This window comes from Pan paniscus, chromosome 23 (genome assembly GCF_029289425.2).
Source record: "Pan paniscus chromosome 23, NHGRI_mPanPan1-v2.0_pri, whole genome shotgun sequence".
Taxonomy (NCBI): Eukaryota; Metazoa; Chordata; class Mammalia; order Primates; family Hominidae; genus Pan; species Pan paniscus.
In genome coordinates, this window is record NC_085927.1 from 34,474,436 (window position 1) to 34,495,302 (window position 20,867).

Sequence of the window (20,867 nt, forward strand, 5' to 3'; positions counted from 1 at the left end):
AAAATGTCCCATGTATACTTGAGAAGTATGTGTATTATGTTGTTGGGTAGAATATCCTGTGTATGTCTGTTAGGTCTAGTTGTTTTTTCAGGTGTTGTTCAAGTGCTGTATTTCCTTACTTATGTCTGGTCTGGTTGTTTTATTTATTTGTGAAATGAAGACAAGGGACAAAATCCTAAGACATCCCCCTTAAAAGGGAAGGACCACCCACAGAAAAGGACTGAGAGACCCCCAGAATCTATAGCTTAGCTAATTGATGGTCTTTCTCTCCTGAAGTTAGTAAAGAGTGGAAAAGATGACTCCTTCTTCAAACATGAAGAAAGCAATCTAAGTCTTCAAAGAACAGGAAGCATGAGAAAATATGACACCACCAAAGAAACAAAATGAAACTCCAGTGGCTGACTCCAAAGACATGAAGATCTACAAATTGCCTGACAAAGAATTCAAATAATCATCTTAGGGTGACATCAGCAAGATGGAAGAACAGGAGGCCCTCCACTCACCTCTCCCCACACAAACAATGATCTGGCAGCCATTCATGGACAAAACTGCCTTTGCAAGAGTTTTAATATCCAGGCAGGAGGTGACAAAACTCTAGCAAAGCCCAAAACCAAGGAGAGCTGCTTTGAGAAGGCAGGTCCACACACCAGTGACAGGTTCCCAGTTGCAGACTGAAAGCAGCTTTGTCCTCCTATGGACTTGGGTCCAGCTCCACTAGATCATGGTCTTGCAACTAGCCCCATCCACTAAGCACCTAGGAGGAACCATGACCATTTATGCCCCCAGTAACAGGCCTTCTAACCATGGTCCTGACTGCAGAAACTAAAGCAGCCCTGACCCGGCTTCAGCCCCACTCTACTACAGTCAGTCTTGCCTGCCCAGGAATTCAGTGATGCCTTTACATGCCCTTGGTAACAGGCCTGCTGATCTCAGTCTCAGCTATGGACACTAAAGTAGCCCTGTGACTCCATTCCAGTCTTGCTTTGCCACAGTCTGGGCACAGTCCAGCCCATCCTGGGACCTGGTGAAAGACATACCATCCATTCTCCTAATAAGAGGACCACCAATCTTGAACCCAAATGTGGTCACCAAAGCTGTCCTGTGACTTGGCTCTAGCCCTGCTCTACTGTGGTCTGGAGGCAGTCCTGTCTTCCCATGGACCTACCTAGTAAACCAGCAGGAGCTCAATCTGGGACCCACAGGGAGCTATACCAGTCCATGCCCTTGGTAATAGGCCTGATAGCTGAAGACTTGACTGTAGAACTAGAAGTAGCCCCATGACCTGGCTCCAGTCCTGTTCGATCAGGGTATCAGAGGCAGTCCAGTTCTCCTGAGGATCCAGCAGAAACTGCATCACCAACCTATGCCTTGATAGCAGGCCTGCCAATCAGAGATTCAGCTGCAGACCAGGCAGCAGCCATGTGATATGGCTCCAGGCCCACTTGACTGTGATCCAGTCAAGGGATCCAGCAGGAAAAGGTTTGCACCTGCTGAAACCAATCTATAAAGACAGAAAGAGATTGGGCATGGTGGCTCACACCTGTAATCCCAGCACTTTGGGAGGCCAAGGCGGGCAGACCACTTGAGGCCAGGAGTTTGAGACCAGCCTGGACAACACGGTGAAACTCTGTCTCTACAAAAAATACAAAAAAATTAGCCAGGCATGGTGGCACATGCCTGTGATCCCAGCTGCTTGGGAGGCTGAGGCAGGAGAATCATTTGAACCTGGGAGGTGGAGGTTACAGTGAGCTGAGATCACGCCACTGCACTCCAGCTGGGTGACAGAGCAAGACTCTGTCCCAAAAAACAAAAAAAAAAAAAAAAAAGAAGAGGTATTTGCTTCTTCATAGACATTAATGAAAGTCTGTAGATCATGAAGAATCAGCAAATATGACACTACCAAAATAAACTCATAAATCTCCAGTAATCAACCCCCCAAAAATAGAGATCTACAAATTGCCTGACAATTCAAAATAATTGATTTAAGATAGCTCAGTGAAATTTACTAGAATGTATATATCAACTCAATAATATCAAGAAAATAGTAGATGAACAAAACTAAAAGTTCAATAAAGATACAGAAATAATAAGAACCAAACAGAAATTCTAGAACTGAAGAATACAATGAATAAAATGAAAATGCAAGCTGGGTGCCGTGGCGGACGCGTGTAATCCCAGCACTTTGGGAGGCCGAGGCAGGCGGATCACTTGAGGTCAAGAGTTCAAGACCAGCCTGGCCAACATGCCAAAACCCCATCTGTATTAAAAATACAAAAATTAGCCAGGCATGGTGGCATATGCCTGTAATCCTAGCTACTAGGGAGGCTGAGGCAGGAGAATCGCTTGAACCGGGAGGTGGAAGTTGGAGTGAGCCAAGATGGCACCACTGCATTCAAGCCTGGGTGACACAGACTCTGTCTCAAAAATATATAAAAATAAATAAATGAATGAAATGAAAATGCAATAGAGAATTTCAATTGCAGACTTGATCAAACAGAAGAAAGAATCTGTGAAATTAAAGACAGGACATTTGAAATATCCTGTCAGAAGACCAGAAAGAAAAAAAAGTTTATAAAGTAAAAAAACCTTTGGGATTTATAGGACACCACCATGAAGTGGGTCAAACATATTATGGATTTCCTAGAAGTAAAAAAGATAGAAAAGGCCTGAAAGTATATTTGAAGAAATAATGGGTAAAAACTTTCCAAATTCTTAGAGCCAAGTGGGCTTCCAGACACATGAAGTTCAGAGGCCCCAAAAAAGGCCAGCCCAAAGACCATAATACCAACATGTATTATAATTAAAATATCAAAAGTCAAAGACAGAGACTTTCAAAAGCAGCAAGAAGAAAGGAATTCATCACATACAAGGAAACTTCAATAAGGCTATCAGTGGATTTCTCAGCAGAAACCTTATAAGCCAGGAGAGAATAGGATGCTATATTCAATGTATTGGAAGAAAAAAACTGCCAATCAGGAAGACCACAACTTGTAAAGCTGTCCTTCAGAAATGAAAAAGAGATGATAAGGTCTTTCCCAGACTCCCACCAAAAAAATTCTAAGGGAGTTCATCACCACTGCACCTGCCTTATAAGGCAGTTTTTCAAGTTGAAATAAAAGGATTCTGATTAGCAACATTAAAACATTAAGATATTAAGTTCACAGGTAGGCCGGGCGCGGTGGCTCACGCCTGTAATCCCAGCACTTTGGGAGGCCAAGGCGGGTGGATCACAAGGTCAGGAGAGGGAGATCATGCTGGCTAACACGGTGAAACCCCGTCTCTACTAAAAATACAAAAAATTAGCCAGGCATGGTGGCGGGCGCCTGTAGTCCCAGTTACTCGGGCGGCCGAGGCAGGAGAATGACTTGAACCCGGGAGGCAGAGCTTGCAGTGAGCCGAGATCATGGACACTGCCCTCCAGCCTGGGCGACAGAGCGAGACTCTGTCTCAAAAAAAAAAAGTTCACAGGGAAAGGTAAGTATATAGTCACATTCATAACACTGTAATATTGCAATGGTGGTGTATAAATCACTTTTCACTGTAGTATAAAAGTTAAAATGTAAAAGTATTAGGCGGCCCGGGCGCGGGGCAGCGGCTGTGGGGAGGCGGGGAGGCGGGGAGGCGGGGGGCCTGGCCGGACACCCCTGCGCCCCCTCCCCGCACCCGGGCGGAGGGCGGCCTCTTCCCCCTCCCCCTCCCCCGCCACCCCCGGCAGCCGCCTCCCCCAGGACACAGGAGGCGGGCGGAGGCCGGGTCCGCACAGCGGGCGACTTGCAGCATGGGCCGGGTCGAGGTCAGGGGGGCGGTTTCGGGGGCTGGGAAGCTGGGGGGCCGGGGACAGGAGGGTGGGGGGGCCGGGGAAAGGAGGGCCATGCAGGCAGTGGCAAGCGGGCGGCGAGGGCTCCGTGGGGCAGGTGGACGGGGATCAGCGCCTGGGGCTGCTCCGTTCCCCAGGCGGGTGTCGTGGCTCTGGCCTCCATGCAACTCCAGGTCTGCGCGCCCCGCGCTGCTGGAGCCCCAGTCAAAAGTCTATTTAAAAAGCAGAGAGAGGATGCTTCCGTCTGAGTGGAGTGATGAAGACCTGATCCCTGGGCCATTTGGGAACACTAGCTGCCTTTCATCACAGTCAACCTGGACTCAGAGAATGTCAAGAGCTTGTTGGTTGGGTCAAGAATGAATCTAGGCATGACGTCATAGTTTATAGTCATCATTTTAAACCTGCAAAGAAGCATTTGCAGGTTTAAAGTTATTTCACGGGTACTGCTTGCCAATCTTTGGAGGATGTGAAGCCTGCAGAGAAATAAAGTGTCGCCCCTCTGCGCGTCGCTCCCCATCTGCTAGAATGTTTCTCATGAATGCTCCTCCAGTGGTTGCTCTCCAGCCCAAATGGGAGGCCTCTGTCCCGCCAGGGAGCTTTAGGTTCCCCCGGTGCTTCTCGGAGGCTGACAAGGGCGTGGAGAGCATGTCGGTGAGCACCCGGGTGCAGATGCTCATCAGCACGCTGCAGAGCGACAGGGCTGCTAGGGGCACCAGCGATGAGCGCGCTGCGCAGAGGGGGCAGAGGGATGCCACGACGCCAGGCCTGCTGCCAAGCCCACCATGCACAAGGAGCTGCCTGCGTTGGCTGCCTGTGGTCTTGTTGCTGACTTTGACCCCATGGGGGAGGAGGAAACTGCAGACTTTGGCCCATTGGTGCTAGATTCAGACAGTGACGATTCCGTGGACCGGGACATTGAGGAGGCCATCCAGGAGTACCTGAAGGTAAAGAGTGGAGCCGCACAGCCCGGGGCCAGCGGGGCCCAGCCATGCGCAGCCTTCCAGGGCTGCAGGCGGAGGCAGTAGATGTAAGCCGGAACTGGCTCACAGCAGTGCCCAACTGCCCTGTGTTCCCCAAAACTTGCACCTGGCTCAGATGGTGTGGCCCTGGCAGCCAGGTGGGATCCAGCAAGGACCAGGGCTCTGCCTCCCCAGTCAGCATGAGCAGAGATGACTCCTTTGAGCAGAGCATCAGGGCAGAAATAGAACAGTTTCTGAATGAGAAAAGACAGCATGAGACCCAAAAATGTGATGGGTCAGTGGAGAAGAAACCAGACACACATGAAAATTCGGCCAAGTCACTCTCGAAATCCCACCAAGAACCGGCTACAAAGGTGGTGCACCGGCAGGGCCTGATGGGCGTCCAGGAGTTCGCCTTCTGCAGACCTCCCCCGGTTAGCAAAGACAAACGTGCAGCCCAGAACCCTCAGGTCCAAGGTCACGACCACGCAGGAGAACTAGGGCAGCACAAAGCCAGCAACCCCCGCCGCCCTTCAGAAGCAGTACAGAATAAAAGTGGGATTAAAAGGAGCGCCAGCACCGCAAGGAGGGGAAAGCGAGTCACGAGCGCCATACAGGCGCCCGAGGCGTCCGACTCCAGCAGCGACGACGGCATTGAGGAGGCCATCCAGCTGTACCAGGTGCAGAAAACACGCAAGGAGGCCGACGGGGACCCGCCCCAGAGGGCCCAGCTCCAAGAGGAAAGAGCACCTGCCCCTCCCGCACACAGCACAAGTAGCGCCACAAAAAGTGCCTTGCCAGAGACCCACAGGAAAACACCCAGCAAGAAGAAGCCAGTGCCCACCAAGACCACGGACCCTGGTCCAGGGGATCTGGACGCTGACCATTCCCCCAAGATCCCAAAGGAAACCAAAGCTCCACCTCCAACGAGCCCGGCTTCCAGGAGCAAGTTTGTGGAATGGTCCTCTTGCCAGGCAGACACCTCCGCTGAGCTGATGTGTGTAGAAGCAGTCCTGGACATTTTCAAGACGGTCCTGCCGGCCCTATGGAGGGCAGCGATGGGTCCCTGTCCGCAAGCCCACTCTTCTACTCCCCCAACGTGCCTTCCCGCTCTGACGGTGACAGTAGCTCCGTGGACAGCGACGACAGCATTGAGCAGAAAATCTGGACGTTTTTGGCCCTCAAGGTGCAGTCTGGAAGTTTGCTGGCCAGAGGTGAGAGCTGCCCGCAGGCTGCCCAGGGCCCATTTTCACCACCTGGCCTCAGCAGCCAGACCGGCAGCCCCAAGGCCCCTCTCTCTAAAACACTGGAGCCACTCCTGGCTGCAAAAGGAAGCATAGAGGCGGCGGCCAAGTGAGGCCATCCACTCCCAAGAACATTCGGGAGGTGGGGAAAGAGGGTGGCCAGGATGCGGACCACAGCCAGGGGAGAGCCGGGCCCGGCCATGAGGGGCGGGACCTTCCCATCCAGGGCACAGCCAGCGAGGCCTCGGGATGGGAGGGCGCCGCTAGGGTGGGACCTTTCCATCCAGGGCACAGCCAGCGAGGCCCCGGGAGGAGAGGGTGCCGCTAGGGTGCCCGGTGACACTCGCATGTCACAGGGCCAGGGTAAGACAGACGAGGCAAGGCACCTAGACAAGAAGAAGAGCTCCGAAGACAAGAGCAGTTCCCTGGACAGTGACAAGGACCTGGACACAGCCATCAAGGACTTGTTAAGGTCCAAGTGAAAGCTCAAGAAGAGGTCCAAGGAGCCCAGGGCTGTGTGCAGGAAGAAGGTCAGGTTCAGCACCTCCCAGACGCACTTCCAGGAGCAGATGGGCAGGCTCCTGAGAGAGTGGAAAAACAGGCACCTGCAGGTGCTGAAGAGCTGCCTAAGTCCAAGAGAGACAGCTGCGAGGGCTCCAGGAAGAAACCCCCCAGTGTCTTTGGCAGCAGGGCAGAGAGGACGAGCCCCAGCCTTCCTGGTGAGGAGACCCGCTTCTGCCTCCGCCTCCGAAGAGAATCTATTCCCCAGAGAGTCCCAGGGCCCAGCTCCCAGCCCTGGCTCCTTGTCTGACAACAGCAGTTCAGTGGACAGCGACGATAGCATCGAACTGGAGATTAGGAAGTTTTTGGTGGAAAAGGCCAAGGAGTCGGTGAGCAGTTCAGAAGTTCAGGCAGAGGGCCCCACCGCTCTCGGGACAGGGGGCCCAGCCAGGCCAGAGGTACCTTGCAGGAAGGAGCCGGCCCCACTGCCTGGCATGTGCACACGGAGCCAGAGGGCCGGGGGGGGTCCCACATTTGGCTGAAGGGCATCGAGGCGCAGGGAGCGCAGGAGCACAGGGCGCAGCGTGCCTGCTCAGCCAGGGTGGGAAGGGGCTCCCCACTGATCCGGCGGAGGGGATCATGCGCCACCCAGGAGGACCAGCGGCAGTGTCTCCGCCAAGGTCTCTCAGTGAGCAGGAGAAATGTTTACGTTTACAAAGACCAGAGCCCACGAGGGGCTGAGCCTGCTGCCAAAAGTGCTTTTGGTCAGCGGCCCAGCTGTGCCACAGCGGGCACCGAGGCAGGAGGCGCCAGGAGGACCTTTCACGTGGGCTGCAGGAACCGGAGCTTCCTGACCCCCAGCCCGGGAGCTGAGAGGGACGCTGGAGCCCAGGCCAACCGCGCCCCGCCCTGGAGTGACTTTGCCCACCACAGTCGGCTGCCCAGCCCATGGGCACTTCGCTCCAAAGGTAGAGATGCGGCGTGGAGGGGGCGGCATTGGGAGAGAGAGACAAGGGGTCCGAGGGCCCCGCCCGGGGCCTGCCCAGCCTGCCCCTTGCGGGCTTCTCCCCGCTGCTGTCCACCCAGCTCTTCCACTTTGGAAAGGGTGTCTCCTGGGGGGGCAGGGAGACCGGCCTCTTCAGCCCCTACCCAGGACTGCCTCTGCAGGGCCTGTCCTTCTCGGCCTTCAGGGAGTCCCAGGCCGGGCCCAGCCCTGTCTTTGGAAGCCCACACTTGCTGGCGAAGAAGGACTGCGGTCACCGGCCAAGCAGGAAGGTACAGACAGGGCTGAGTTTGCACAACAGGAAGAGCTCTGGCTCGGAGGAAAGGATTTTAGACCTGAGGTATCCACGAAGGGTCAATCAGTAGAGATGACCAGGACCAGGACACCTTGGGCAGTGACGCCAGTGACTTCAGCAACACCTCAGCAGAGGTGTTGCTGGTGCAGTGGTGGCAGCTCAGTAGTGAAGGTATAAGACCTCGAGCTGTGGGTTCGCGTCCTGGGTTCCATGCATTCGTGGAAAGCGGCGTAGCCGACGTGTATCTGTGCCTGTGGGTGATGGTTCTGTGGTTGCAGGGAGGGGAAACAGTCTGTTATACATAGCCTTGTATATATGTATACCAACATGAAACAATGCTTTTATTTAACAGATGTGTCCTGGTAAATATGATTTTTGTAGCTTTTTGTACATTATTTAAAGTGATGTAAAAATGTTTTTGGAAAATACTGTTGGTCAATTTTGTAGGGTGTTCCTTAACTGCAGTTTTCTGTGTTCTGCATACAAGTCTTAGATTAGAAAACATTTGGTTTTTATCATCACAACCAGGTTTACAGGGACTCTGATGTTTTTTGGTTGATTGCTGGTGAGAATGGCCAGCGCTGGCTGCAGTGGTAGCTTTAGGAAGGCCGAGGTGCCCTCCCCAGGAATCGCTCACATGCCCCAAAGTGTCCGTCAGGAAGTTCCTGGGACAGCACTTTTTATACAGAGGACACCCCCCCACCACCGCCTGGCTTCATGGTCCTTGGAGGCCAGAGCACATCTGAAAACTACAGGAACGGAAAACCAAACTCCGCATGTTCTCACTTATAAGTGGGAGTTGAACAATGAGAACACTTGGACACAGGGCAGGGAATATCACACACTGAGGCCTGTTGGGGGATGGGGGCAAGGGGAGAGATAGTATTAGGAGAAGTACCTAATGTAAATGATGGGTTGATGGGTGCAGCAAACCACCATGGCACATGTATACCTAAGTAATAAACCTGCACTTTCTGCACGGCTACCCCAGAACTTAAAGTATAATTAAAAAAAAAAAAACAGAAAAAATAAGTAGAGATTAAACCAGTAATGAAAAATCTCCCAACAAAGAAAATCCCAGGACCAAATGGTTTTACTGGTCAATTTCAACAAACATTTAAAGAATTAATAACAATCCTTCTCAAACTCTTCCAAAAAAATTGAAGAAAAGGGAACACGTTGAAACTCATTCTAAGAGGCCAGCATTATCCTGATATCAACGCCAGATAAGAACTCTACAAAATAAGAAAACTATAGGTCAATATCCCTGGTTAACATAGATGCAAAAATCCTCAATGAAATACTAGTAAACCAAATTCAACAGTGCATTAAAAGAATTATTCACCATGAATCCAGTCTCTACCAAAAATCAAAAAAAAAAAAAAAAATTAGCTGAGCGTGCTGGCGGGTGCCTGTGGTCCCAGTTACTAGGGAGGCTGAGGCAGGAGAATGGCGTGAACTTGGGAGGCGGAGCTTGTAGTGAGCCGAGATCGCGCCACTGCACTCAGTCCTGGATGACAGAGCGAGACTCCATCTCAAAAAAATAAATAAATAATAAATAAATAAAAAACAAAAAAAGAATTATTCACCAGGATCAAGTGGGATTTATCTCTGGCATGCAAGGATGATTTAACATACAAGAGTCACTAAATGTGATACACCACATCAACACAATAAAGGATAAAAATCCTTTATTTTTATTATTAAAAAGCACTTGATAAAATTCAACATCCTTTCATGATTAAAAAAAACAACAAACTGAACAAATTAGGTACAGAAGGACTGTACCTCAGCATAATGAAGACCACATGTAACACGACCACAGCTAACATCATACTCAACAGTGAAAGACTGAATGTTTTTCCTCGAAGATGAAGAACAAGACAAGAATTCCTACTCTCACCATTTCTCCTCAAAATAGGACTGGAAGTCCTAGCCAGAACAATTAAGCAAGTAAAGAAATAAGAATGGAAGTAAGATGGTCTCCATAGATGACATATTTTTATGTATAGAAAACTGTAAAGACTTCACTCAAAGACTGTTAGAAGTAATAAATTCAATAAAGTAGCAAGATACAGAGTTAACATCCAAAAATCAGTTGCATTTCTATGCATAGATGGACTGGAGGGCATTATGTTAAGTAAAATAAGCCAGACACAGAAAGTGAAATATTGTACAATCTCACTTATGTGTGGAACCTAAAGACGTCAAACTCAGAAGAAGAGAACAGAATGGTTGTTGCTGGGAGCTGGGGAAGAGAAGGAAATGGGAAGTTGATGGTTAAAGTGTACAAATTTCAGTTATGCAAGATAAGTAAGTTCTGGAGAGCTATACAGCATAGTATCCACAGAAAATAATACTATATTCTTAAATTGTTTAATTGAAAACTTTTATTATTTTTTTTTTTTTTTAGACAGAGTTTCACTCTTGTTGCTCAGGCTGGAGTGCAATGGTGCTGTCTCGGCTCACTGCAACCTCCGCCTCCCAGGTTCAAGTGATTCTCCTGCCTCAGCCTCCCAAGTAGCTAGGATTATTGGCCGCCCGCCACAATGCCTGGCTAATTTTTTTGTATTTTTAGTACAGACAGGGTTTCACCATGTTGGCCAGGAGGCTCTCTAACTCCTGACCTCAGGTGATCTGCCTGCCTTGGCCTCCCAAAGTGTTGGGATTACAGGCGTGAGCCACTGCACCTGGCCTTCATCTCTATTATTTTATTTTATTTTATTTTATTTTTTTATTTTATTTTTTGAGACAGGGTCTTGCTCTGTCTCCCAGGCTGGAGTGCAGTGGCGCTATCTTGGCTCACTGCAGTCTCCGCCTCCCGGGTTCAAGCGATTCTCTTGCTTCAGCCTCTCGAGTAGCTGGAACTAGAGGCATGCGTCACCATGCCCAGCTCAGGTTTGTATTTTTAGTAGAGGCAGGGTTTCACCATGTTGCCCAGACTGGTCTCGAACTCCTGACCTCAAGTGATCCACCCACCTTGGCCTCCCAAAGTGCTGAGATTACAGGTGTGAGCCACCACACCCGGCCTCATCTCTATTATTTTAAAAAACATATTTTTTGGCCGGGTGCAGCGGCTCACACCTATAGTTCCAGCACTTTGGGAGGCCGAGGTGGGTGGATCACAAGGTTAGGAGTTCCAGACCAGCTTGGCCAATATGGTGAAACCCCGTCTCTACTAAAAATACAAAAATTAGCTGGGCGTGGTGGCGCGTGCCTGTAGTCCCAGCTACTTGGGAGGCTGAGGCAGAAGAATCACTTGAACCCAGGAGGCAGAGGTTGCAGTGAGCTGAGATCATGCCACTGCACTCCAGCCTGGGCGACAGAGTGAGACTCTGTCTCAAAAAAACCCCATATTTTTTAATTGTTTAAAATTATTATTAATATTTATTTTATTTATTTATTTATTTATTTTGATGGAGTCTCGCACTGTCACCCGGGCTGGAGTGCAATGGCGTAATCTCGGCTCACTGCAACCTCTGCCTCATGGGTTCAAGTGACTCTCCTGCCTCAGCCTCCCAAGTAGCTGGGATTACAGGTGCCCGCCACCACGCCCGGCTAATTTTTTTCTATTTTTAGTAGTGACGAGGTCTCACTATGTTGGCCAGGCTGGTCTTGAACTCCTGACATCATGATCTGCCCACCTCGGCCTCTCAAAGTGCTGGGATTACAGGCATGAGCCACTGCACCTGGCCTATTATTTTTTTCTTGTTTTTTTATTTCCATATTTTTTCTTCTTCTTCTTCTTACTTTTTAAAAGTTTTATTTATTTATTTATTTTTTGAGACAGTTTCACTCTGTCACCCAGGCTGGAGTACAGTGGGGTGATCTTGGCTCACTGCAACCTCCGCCTCCCAGGTTCAAGCCATTCTCCTGCCTCAGCCTCTCGAGTAGCTGGGATTACAGGTGCCCACCACCATGCTCGGCTAATTTTTTGTGTTTTTAGTGGAGATTGGGTTTCACCATGTTGGCCAGGCTGGTCTCGAACTTCTGACCTCAAGTGATCCACCCCGCCCCCACCTTGGCCTCCCAAAGTGCTAGGATTACAGGCGTGAGCCACTGCACCCGGCCTATTTCTTTTTTATTTTTATTTTTATTTTTATTTTTTTGAGATAGAGTTTCACTCTTGTTGCCTGGGCTGGAGTGCAACGGCACAATTTCAGCTTACTGCAACCTCACCTTGCGGGTTCAAGCGATTCTCCTGCCTTAGCCCCCCGAGTAGCTGGGATTACAGGCACACACCACCACGCCCAACTAATTTTGTATTTTTAGTAGAGATGGGGTTTCTCCATGTTGGCCAGACTGGTATCGAACTCCCAACCTCAGGTGATCCGCCCGCCTTGGCCTCCCAAAGTGCTGGGATTATAGGCGTGAGCCATCGCGCCTAGCCAATTATTATTTTTTAAGAGACTGGGGTCTCACTATATTTACCAGGATGGTCTCAAACTCCTGGCCTCAAGAGATCCTTCCGCCTCAGCCTCCCAAAGTGCTGGGATTACAGGCATGAGCCATTACGCCAGGTCTTTATCTAGGTTTTTCTATTGTCTGTATTTCATCATCCAACCATCCCCTACCAGAGTGTGCCTGGCCAATTTTCTTCCCTTCTTCCACCACACGTTTCTTTCTTTCTTTTTTTTTTTTTTTTTTTTTTTGAGACAGTGTCTCACTGTGTCACCCGGGCTGGAGTGCAGTGGCATGATCTTGGCTCACTGCAACCTCCACCTCCTAGGTTCAAGCGATTCTCATGCCTTGGCCTCCAGAGTAGCTGGGATTATAGGCATGTGCCACCACACCTGGCTAACTTTTGTATTTTCAGTAGAGAGGGGGTTTCCCCATGCTGTCTGTACTGGTTTCCAACTCCTGGCTTCAAGTGATTCGCCTGCCTCAGTCTCCCAAAGTGCTGGGATTATAGGTGTGAGCCACCACACCTGGCCTCCTTCCTTTTTAAGGCTGAATAATAGTCCATTGTGTGTATGTAATGCATTTTGTTTATCCATTCATCTGTCAATGGATACTTTGGTCGTTTCTACCTTTTAGCTATTGTGAATAATACTGCTGCTCTCCTTTACACTTTTTCAAAGCACTAGATCCCTGATGAGCCCATAGCCTAGAAATGGAGTCTGAGCACAGTAAGCCACAAGACAGCTGCTTCTACCGAGAGGACAGCCTGGGACCTTTTGGGTCAGGGGCAAGAGATTTGGAGGTTGGCAGGCTGCTCTCTGACTGAGAAGTGGGGACAAGTATGGTTCCTACACACTAGGGAAGCAATGACAGACTAGCAAGAGAATAGAAACTTTAATTCATGCACTCTCAGGCCAGGCATGGTGGTGCAGACCTGTAATCCCAGCACTTTGGAAGGCCAAAGTGAGCCACTGTGCCCTGTTGTGTTTTGATTTTTGAGACAGAATCTGGCTGTCACCCAGGCTGGAATGCAGTAGCACGATCATAGCCTCAACTTCCTGGGCTCAAGTGATCCTCTCACCTCAGCCTCCTGAGTAACTGGGACTACAGGTGCATGTCACCACACCTAGCTAATTTTTCTTTTTTTTGAAACATAGTCTTGCTCTGTCAGACAGGCTGGAGTGCAGTAGCACGATCTAGGCTCACTGCAACCTCTGTCTCCCAGGCTCAAGCAATTCTCTTGCTTCAGCCTCCCGAGTAGCTGGGATTACAGGCATGCGCCACCACGCCCAGCTAATTTTTGTATTTTTAGTAGAGACGAGGTTTCACCATGTTGGCCAGGGTGGTCTCAAACTCCTGACCTCAGGTAATCTGCCCACCTTGGCCTCCCTAAGTGTTAGGATTACAGGCGTGAGCCACCATGCCTGGCAATTTTTTTGTACAGATGGAATTTTGCCATGTTGCCCAAGCTGGTCTCAAATTCCTGGGCTCAAGCAATTCACCTACCTTGGCCTCCCTACAGGCATGAGCCATGAGCCACTGAGCCTAGCCTCCAGCTAATTTTTACATTTTTTGTAAAGACAGGGTCTTGCTATGTTGTCCAGGCTGATCTCAAACACCTGGCCTCAAGAGATCCTCCTGCTTGGCCTTTCAAAGCACTTGGATTATTGGTGTGAGCCACCACTTCCCACATAGCCTGTTCCATCACTTTTTACTTAATTTCACAACTTTCCCTGACCATTGCCTCAAATCAGCTTTTTTTCTGACAGCTGCATTGTAGTCTTTGTCAGAGTTATGCACAGTCTCCTGCATCTACGGGGCCTAGAAGCCTGGGATCTGGGGGAGCCACCCCTGAGGGCGAGTGTCTCCCCTGGTGCTGTATCTGCCGTCTTTTCACACTGGGTGTGACCCGAAGAGACAGCCTGAGGTCCGTCCTCACTCACTGTGTTTGAGGAACTGAGGGTCAGCTGGCAGTGGGATGAGGCTGGCCCCTCTTCCGCTTTCGTTCCGGGAGGCCTCCCGTAGAGCTGCAGGGGCTCGAGATGGCCTTTCATTTGGGGCACGAGCTGGTCCCGGAGGTCTGGGATCTCTGATTCTGACCTCTGGGCACCTGCTGCAGCTGTGGCTGAGGCCCAGAAATGTGAAGGGCCTCCATCCACTCCAGTAGTGACCCCAACGTGGGGTTCAATGGGGAGGGGGGAGGGGCTGCTGCGGCAGCTGCAGGAGCAGAAGTGCCACGCCTTGTTCTTCTCATGCCCGCATCCATGCTTGCAGCTGGGAAGGGGGCAGGAATCAGCGAGGTGACCTGGGCTGAGTCCTGAGAATGGGAAGAGGTGGCAGGAAGGGGATCTGAGGAGGAGAACAGGGGGCCTGGTGGTCTGTGCTTCTTCCCAGACATGGGAGCTGTAGAGGGGACCTCTGCAGCAGATGCTAAGGGGGCCAGTAGGCCCAGGCAGTCTTGGGACTTGTGTGTCTCCTGCTGTGCATCCATACTGGGTGCTTTAGAAACGGCAGGCAGACCAGAAGCCCCTGTTGCAAGTGAGGACAAAGTGTGGGAAGGCCGTGAGGGTCTGCAGTCCGAGATGGCCTTGTCCTCAACCTGCAGTGCACTGTTGATGCGCTGGAAGGCCGCCTCCTTCTCCCGGTCCAGGTCTTCAACAGTGACCCGGTACCCCAGCTCTAAGGGAGGTGGCAGCATCAAAGGCTCCCGTCGCCTGCGTGGCAGCAGGGGAAACTTGTGTGTACTGGGCCTAGAGGCCTCGGATGTGGAGGAGTCATTCCTGAGGGTGAGTGTCTGCCCTGGTGCTATATCTGCTGCCTTTTCACACTGGGTGTGACCTGAAGAGACAGCCTGAGGCCTGTCCTCACTCACTGTCTTTGAGGAACTGAGGGTCAGCTGGCAGTGGGATGAGGCTGGCCCCCTCCTCCGCTTTAGCCCCGGCAAGCCTCCCGTGGAGCTGTAGGAGCTGGAGATGGCATTTCGGTTGGTGCAGGAGCTCGTCCAGGAGGTCTGGGATGTCTGCTTATATCTGATTTCTGACCTCTGGGCATGGAGGTCTGTCTGCAGAGGCCCGGGCCTGGGCACAAAGGGAGAGAGGCCTCCATTGTCCCGCAGGGGCTGAAATGCAGACCGTGCATCCCCGGTGACCTGGGGGACCCTTCTCTGATCACCAGGATTCTCTTGGACTCTAGGGTCCTTGTCCTGCTCAGGCATCCCTGCCCCGCTCTCCTTGAGGGCCCTCAACACTATCTTCCCTGGACACAAGTCTGGGGACAGCCGGGTGTTGTGGACCCCAAAGGGGTGACTCCCGGCTCCTGGGCCCCACAGAGAGTCCATGTTCTCAGTGCAGTGGCTGAGCTGGAGGACGCCCTGGAACTCGGAGCACACAGCACTGGCTTGCTGTGGTGCCTGTGCAATCAAATTGAAGGCAGGATCCCAGGAAGGAACGCAGGGCTTGCAGGATCACGGAAAACCTTCTTAGCGTTGTCTTGACACCACTGATGTCAAGTGTCCGGGTGCTTGTAGGATGGCCTGCCACTCAGTCCACGGGCAGGAGCAACGGGGAGATCCCACAAGCAAAGTGAACTGGGGGATGGGCTGAACGGGCTCCAGGCAACTGAGCCCTACTGGCAGGTCCTCGGCCTGGGCCCGAACAGGAAGGAGGGGCACAGAGTGCCCAGGTAACCGCTCCTGGGAGCAGTGGGGAACCGTCGGTTGCTTGAACTCTCGAGAGCTGGGCTCTGAGCGTCCTCGTCCAGCCGCCAACTCGGCCAAAGGCTAAGCCAGCAGTTTCTTCTGTTGCCGGGCAACGCGCCTTTTAAACCTGAGGGAGCGGGCGCGTGAGCACATCATGGCGCCCGTGACAGAGCGAGCTTAACGGATTAATAAGCGCAGCCAGGTACCCGCGCGAGGCACTTGCTGGCAATGGCGGGAGGCGGACGTGGGGGGTCATGCAATAGGTACTGGAAGGAGAGAGGCGGGCACAAAGGTCGCGGGAGGAACAGGTGCCCACAATGGCGGCAGATCTGCCCATGGATCACTGAAGATTCCTGCTCTCCTGCTGAGGTGGAGATTGCAGTGAGCTGAGATCGCACCATTGCACTCCAGCCTGGGCCACAAGTGCAAAACTCAGTCTCCAGATTAAAAAAAGAAAAAGAAAAAAAAGAGGCCGGGCGTGGTGGCTTATGCCTATAATCCTAGCACTTTGGGAGGTCGGGGCAGACGGATCACGAGATCAAGAGTTGGAGACCAGCCTGGCCAACATAGTGAAACCCCGTCTCTAGTAAAAATACAAATTTAGTCAGACATGGTGGCACGCGCCTGTAGTCCCAGCTACTCCGGCGGCTGAGACAGGAGAATCACTTGAACCCGGGGGCGGGCGGGGAAGGGATTGTGATGCGCCGAGATCGCGCCACTGCACTCCAGCCTGGGCAACAGAGCCAGACTCTTTTTTTTTTTTTTTTTTTTTTTTTTGAGACGCAGTCTCCCTCTGTCGCCCAGGCTGGATTCCAGTGGCCTGATCTTGGCTCACCGCAAACTCCGCCTACCGGGTTCACGCCATTCTCCTGCCTCAGCCTCTGGAGTAGCTCGGACTACAGGCGCCCGCCACCACACCCGGCTAATTTTTTGGATTTTTAGTAGAGACGGGGTTTCACCATGTTAGCCAGGATGGTCTCGATCTCCTGACCTCGTGATCAGCCTGCTTCGGCCTACCAAAGTGCTGTGATTAAAGGCGTCAGCCACCGCGCCCGGTGTTGAAACTCTCTTGAGGCATTTTCTTCGGCCTTCGGGTCCATCCTCTGTCTCCTCCTTGACCTCCTCATCTCCTCCTCGCCACTGCCTTGGGGACCTTGGCCAGGCTCATGGCATCCAGCAGCCACTCAATGTCAATACCTCCATGTTCATCTCTCAGCTCGCCCTTGCCCGTGAACCCATGCTTATTTATTTATTTTTTTTATACGTGCACCCATGCTCTTCGGGTCTGATGAAGTATCCAAAATCAAGCTCCTGACCATCCCCAAACCTGCCCCTTCTGCAGGGTTTACCTCGCTAGTCAGCGCCATCCTTGATTCTTCTCTTTCTCCCACCCAGGCCATCATCTCTTGCCTGGTTGATACCCACAGCCTCCCCTTTGGGCTTTATCCTTATCCCTGTCATAGCTGCCAGAGGGACCCTGTGAAAACACTCCCCAGCCTGCTCATTCCTCTGCCCTAAGCCTGCATGGCACAGAGCAAAAGCCAGTTGTTATGGGACCTAGGAGGTCCTGTGGGATGGGCCCCAGCCTGCATCTTCATCCTCTTCTCCCCACCCCCCTCCATTCACTCTCTGCCTATTGCTCACCAGCCTATACCACCTGCCTCAGGGCCTTTGCACTGACCATTTAGGCCACATTCCAGGCTCTTTTCACACGTTGCCTCCTCTGAGAAGCCCTCCCTGACCACTCTGCCCATACCTCATGCCTCTTGATTCCCCTTACCTGGCTTGTGGTTTCAGCACTTTCCGTGTGTGTGTTTGTTTTTCTTGGCATGAGGGCAGGACCTAAGTGTCTGTTCCCTGTTGATTCCCCAGTGCCAGGCATGCAGTGCAAACTCTAGAAATATTTTTTGCATGAAGGAATGAGTGATTGAATGCAGCAAGGGTCTGGAGGCTGAGGACCAGGCAGACAGACATTCAGAGTTGCTGGAACGCGACAGAGACAGGGAGTCAGACTGGTCATGCAAGATCCTGGGCCTGCCCTTGGGTCCTGGGGAGCCATGGAAGGTTGTGGGTGCCAGAGGGTTGTGGTCAGAGCCACAGTCAGGGGCCTTCTGAGACCTGTGCCCCCTCCCCACCCTCCCTCCCCACCTCCTCAGGCCAGCTCTGGGGTCTCGGCAGGTGGTCCGCAGCATGACCTCTGAGTTCTTCGCTGCCCAGCTCCAGGCCCAGATCTCTGACGACACCACTCACCCGATCTCCTGCTACAAGCCCGAGTTCTACACGCCGGTTGATGGGGGCACTGCTCACCTGTCTGTCGTCGCAGAGGACGGCAGTGCTGTGTCCGCCACCAGCACCATGAACCTCTAGTAGGGGCTGCTGGGCCGCCTGGGTGGGAAAGGGCCAGGGGCGGGTGGCCCAGGGACTGCCCACTTATCCAGTAAGGTGGCTCCGTCACCTCTTTTCCTGGTGGGAAACTGAGGCCCAACCTTGGTAGCTTATCCTGGGCCTCTCAGTGAGTATGTTTGAGCCTCAGTGGGTGGATAGGGACCAGGCTGGGCCAGGCAAGGTCGGGCACTGTCTGACCTGGCTGGGCGGTAGCTTTGGCTCCAAGGTCCGCTCCCCGGTCAGCGGGATCCTGTTCAATGATGAAATGGACGACTTCAGCTCTCCCAACATCACCAACGAGTTTGGGGTGCCCCCCTCACCTGCCAATTTCATCCAGCCAGGTATGGGGTGGAGGTCCGGGGGTGGGGGACTGGGGTGGAGAGGGGCGGGTGTCCTGGGCAGGCAGCTGACGGGCATCCCTGTCTTCTCCCATCGGCCGCAGGGAAGCAGCCGCTCTCGTCCATGTGCCCGACGATCATGGTGGGCCAGGACGGCCAGGTCCGGATGGTGGTGGGAGCTGCTGGGGGCACGCAGATCACCACGGCCACTGCACTGGTATGTGTCACACCTTTTCTCCCTGGCCGTGCCCACCCTGCACAGCCCCCAAGCCATGCTGATCACACTCCCATGCCCCAGGCCATCATCTACAACCTCTGGTTCGGCTATGACGTGAAGTGGGCCGTGGTGGAGCCCCGGCTGCACAACCAGCTTCTGCCCAACGTCATGACAGTGGAGAGAAACATTGACCAGGTGGGCCGGGGGTTGGAGAAACTGAGTCACGGTGTGGGGCCCCAGGGCATCCTGGGCTGGAGGCCTGGATCATCACAGAGTGGACAATTGTTGGTGTCCTCTCTCTAGTGCCTGGGCCATCTGGAGCCCCTGTGACATGAGGGCCAAGCCCCCTGCTCCAGTGAGACCCAGTAGGCCCCAACCTGCTCTTCCTGATGACCTGGCCCGAAATGGCACCACCTGGGCTGAGGCCTGTGACCACACAGGCGTGGTTCAGGTGGCATCTGGAGCCTTGCTCAGGCTTCCCCTCTCCTCCCACCCCCAGGCAGTGACTGCAGCCCTGGAGACCCGGCACCACCGCACCCAGATCGCGTCCACCTTCATCGCTGTGGTGCAAGCCATCGTCCGCACGGCTGGTGGCTGGGCAGCTGCCTCGGACTCCAGGAAAGGCGGGGAGCCTGACGGCTACTGAGTGCTCCAGGCGGACAAGGCTGACAAGCAATCCAGGGACAAGATACTCACCAGGACCAGGAAGGGGACTCTGGGGGACCGGCTTCCCCTGTGAGCAGCAGAGCAGCACAATAAATGAGGCACTGGAGAGGCGGGATTCGGAGATCTTCACGCTGCGGTCGCTGGAACTAGCCTCAGCATCTTCACCATGGGGAAAGCCAGGCACGTGGCTGGGGGCCAGGGGAAGGTCCATGCCAAGCCCTGCCCCTTCCCACCCTGATCCCTCGGACTTGGGGCCAGGCCCTCCCTTCCCTGGGCTGGGCAGCAACACCACCTAGGACCAGCCACCAGAGGGTGCAGCGACCCCGGCCCTTTCTTAGGCAGAGAGTGGCCAGCTGATGCCGGGAACCCGGGTGCCTTCTCAGACCCGTAGGCGTCCAGCTCACCCTGCCGAGGACACGGGAGGTGAAGCTGAGGTCTGAGGAGTGGGGATTGGGCAAGAGGCTGGAGGAAAACATCTCGGTCAGAGCCAAGCCCCTGGGGGGTTTCCAAGTTTAAGCCCAGAGTGAAACCCAAGCTTGTGATCCTCTCCAGAGGGAGGCCTGGTTCTCAGGGAACAGCAAACTGGAAGAGGTCCCCAGATCCCAGGGATCAGGGCTTGGACCAGCCGGGGACGCAGCCCAGAGGGAGTGGGTCTGGAAGGGAACAACTAGACACAGCAGTCTTCACCATCGGCAGCCCCTCCAGGCCTCCCTCGGGGCCTGCTCCCTCCTCCAGGCACAGTTCCAACACCTGGGGCAGGATTCTGGGAAAGGCTGGTGGAGGTAGGCTGGTGAGGGGTGGTGGTCACAGCCCAGCAGCAGGGGCACTCTGGATATCACCAGGGGCACTCTGGCCAGGTCCCAGGTGAGGCCAGGTCGGGGCTATCCTTCAGGAGTCCCGAAAACCTGGTGATACCAAAGGGCCCACGGACAAACAGGGTTTTGTGTCTGCAGAGTAGAGTACCACCGGGTCTGAGCCCTGGAGGGCTGTGTCTCTGGGGCTCCCAGTTGAGTGATGTACGAGTCACTCCTCAATCCTTATTTTATTTATTTAATTTAAAAAATTATTTAAACAAATAGAGATGGGGTCTCACTATGTTGACCACGCTGGACTTAAACTCCTGACTTCAAGCAGTCCCCCCATCTCAGTCTCCCAAAGTGCTAGGATTACAGAGGTGAGCCACTGCACCCAGCCTCAATCCTTATTTTGGCCTGAGAGGACAGGCCGTGGCCTCATTTTCAGGGGAGAAGACTGAGGCTGGAGGGGCAGGCCTTGCTCTGGGTTGCACAGCAGCAAGAGAAGTGAGAGCTGGCCACGAGGCTTCCTGGACCCGACACGCTGGTG

At 53.0% G+C, this 20,867-nt stretch overlaps 2 protein-coding genes and 1 pseudogene across 5 annotated transcripts; 2 read left to right on the plus strand and 1 right to left on the minus strand.

Moving 5' to 3' along the window:
- Positions 1–4,342: 4,342 nt before the first annotated feature.
- Positions 4,343–7,996, plus strand: LOC117974272 (protein phosphatase 1 regulatory subunit 26-like; annotated as a pseudogene).
- Positions 7,997–9,929: 1,933 nt separating this feature from the next.
- Positions 9,930–17,799, minus strand: LOC129395001 (putative POM121-like protein 1). Its single transcript, XM_055105437.2, has one exon. The coding sequence runs from the start codon at positions 15,555–15,557 to the stop codon at positions 14,271–14,273; it is 1,287 nt and encodes a 428-aa protein (XP_054961412.2). The 5' UTR covers positions 15,558–17,799; the 3' UTR covers positions 9,930–14,270.
- Positions 15,724–20,592, plus strand: LOC117977384 (glutathione hydrolase light chain 1-like). 4 transcript variants are annotated; one of them, XM_055105438.2, is made up of 7 exons: positions 16,041–16,119; positions 17,790–17,981; positions 18,096–18,283; positions 18,516–18,643; positions 18,745–18,857; positions 18,939–19,052; positions 19,357–19,651. In XM_055105438.2, the coding sequence occupies exons 3-7, from the start codon at positions 18,108–18,110 to the stop codon at positions 19,501–19,503; spliced, it is 678 nt and encodes a 225-aa protein (XP_054961413.1). In that variant the 5' UTR covers positions 16,041–16,119; positions 17,790–17,981; positions 18,096–18,107; the 3' UTR covers positions 19,504–19,651. The 4 variants fall into 4 exon arrangements, with proteins under 4 accessions (XP_054961414.1, XP_054961415.1, XP_054961413.1 ...); XM_055105439.2 differs by lacking the exon at positions 17,790–17,981 and having other exon boundaries at positions 15,724–16,119; positions 18,074–18,283; positions 19,357–20,592; XM_055105440.2 differs by lacking the exon at positions 17,790–17,981 and having other exon boundaries at positions 15,825–16,119; positions 19,357–20,592.
- The last annotated feature ends 275 nt before the right edge of the window (positions 20,593–20,867 follow it).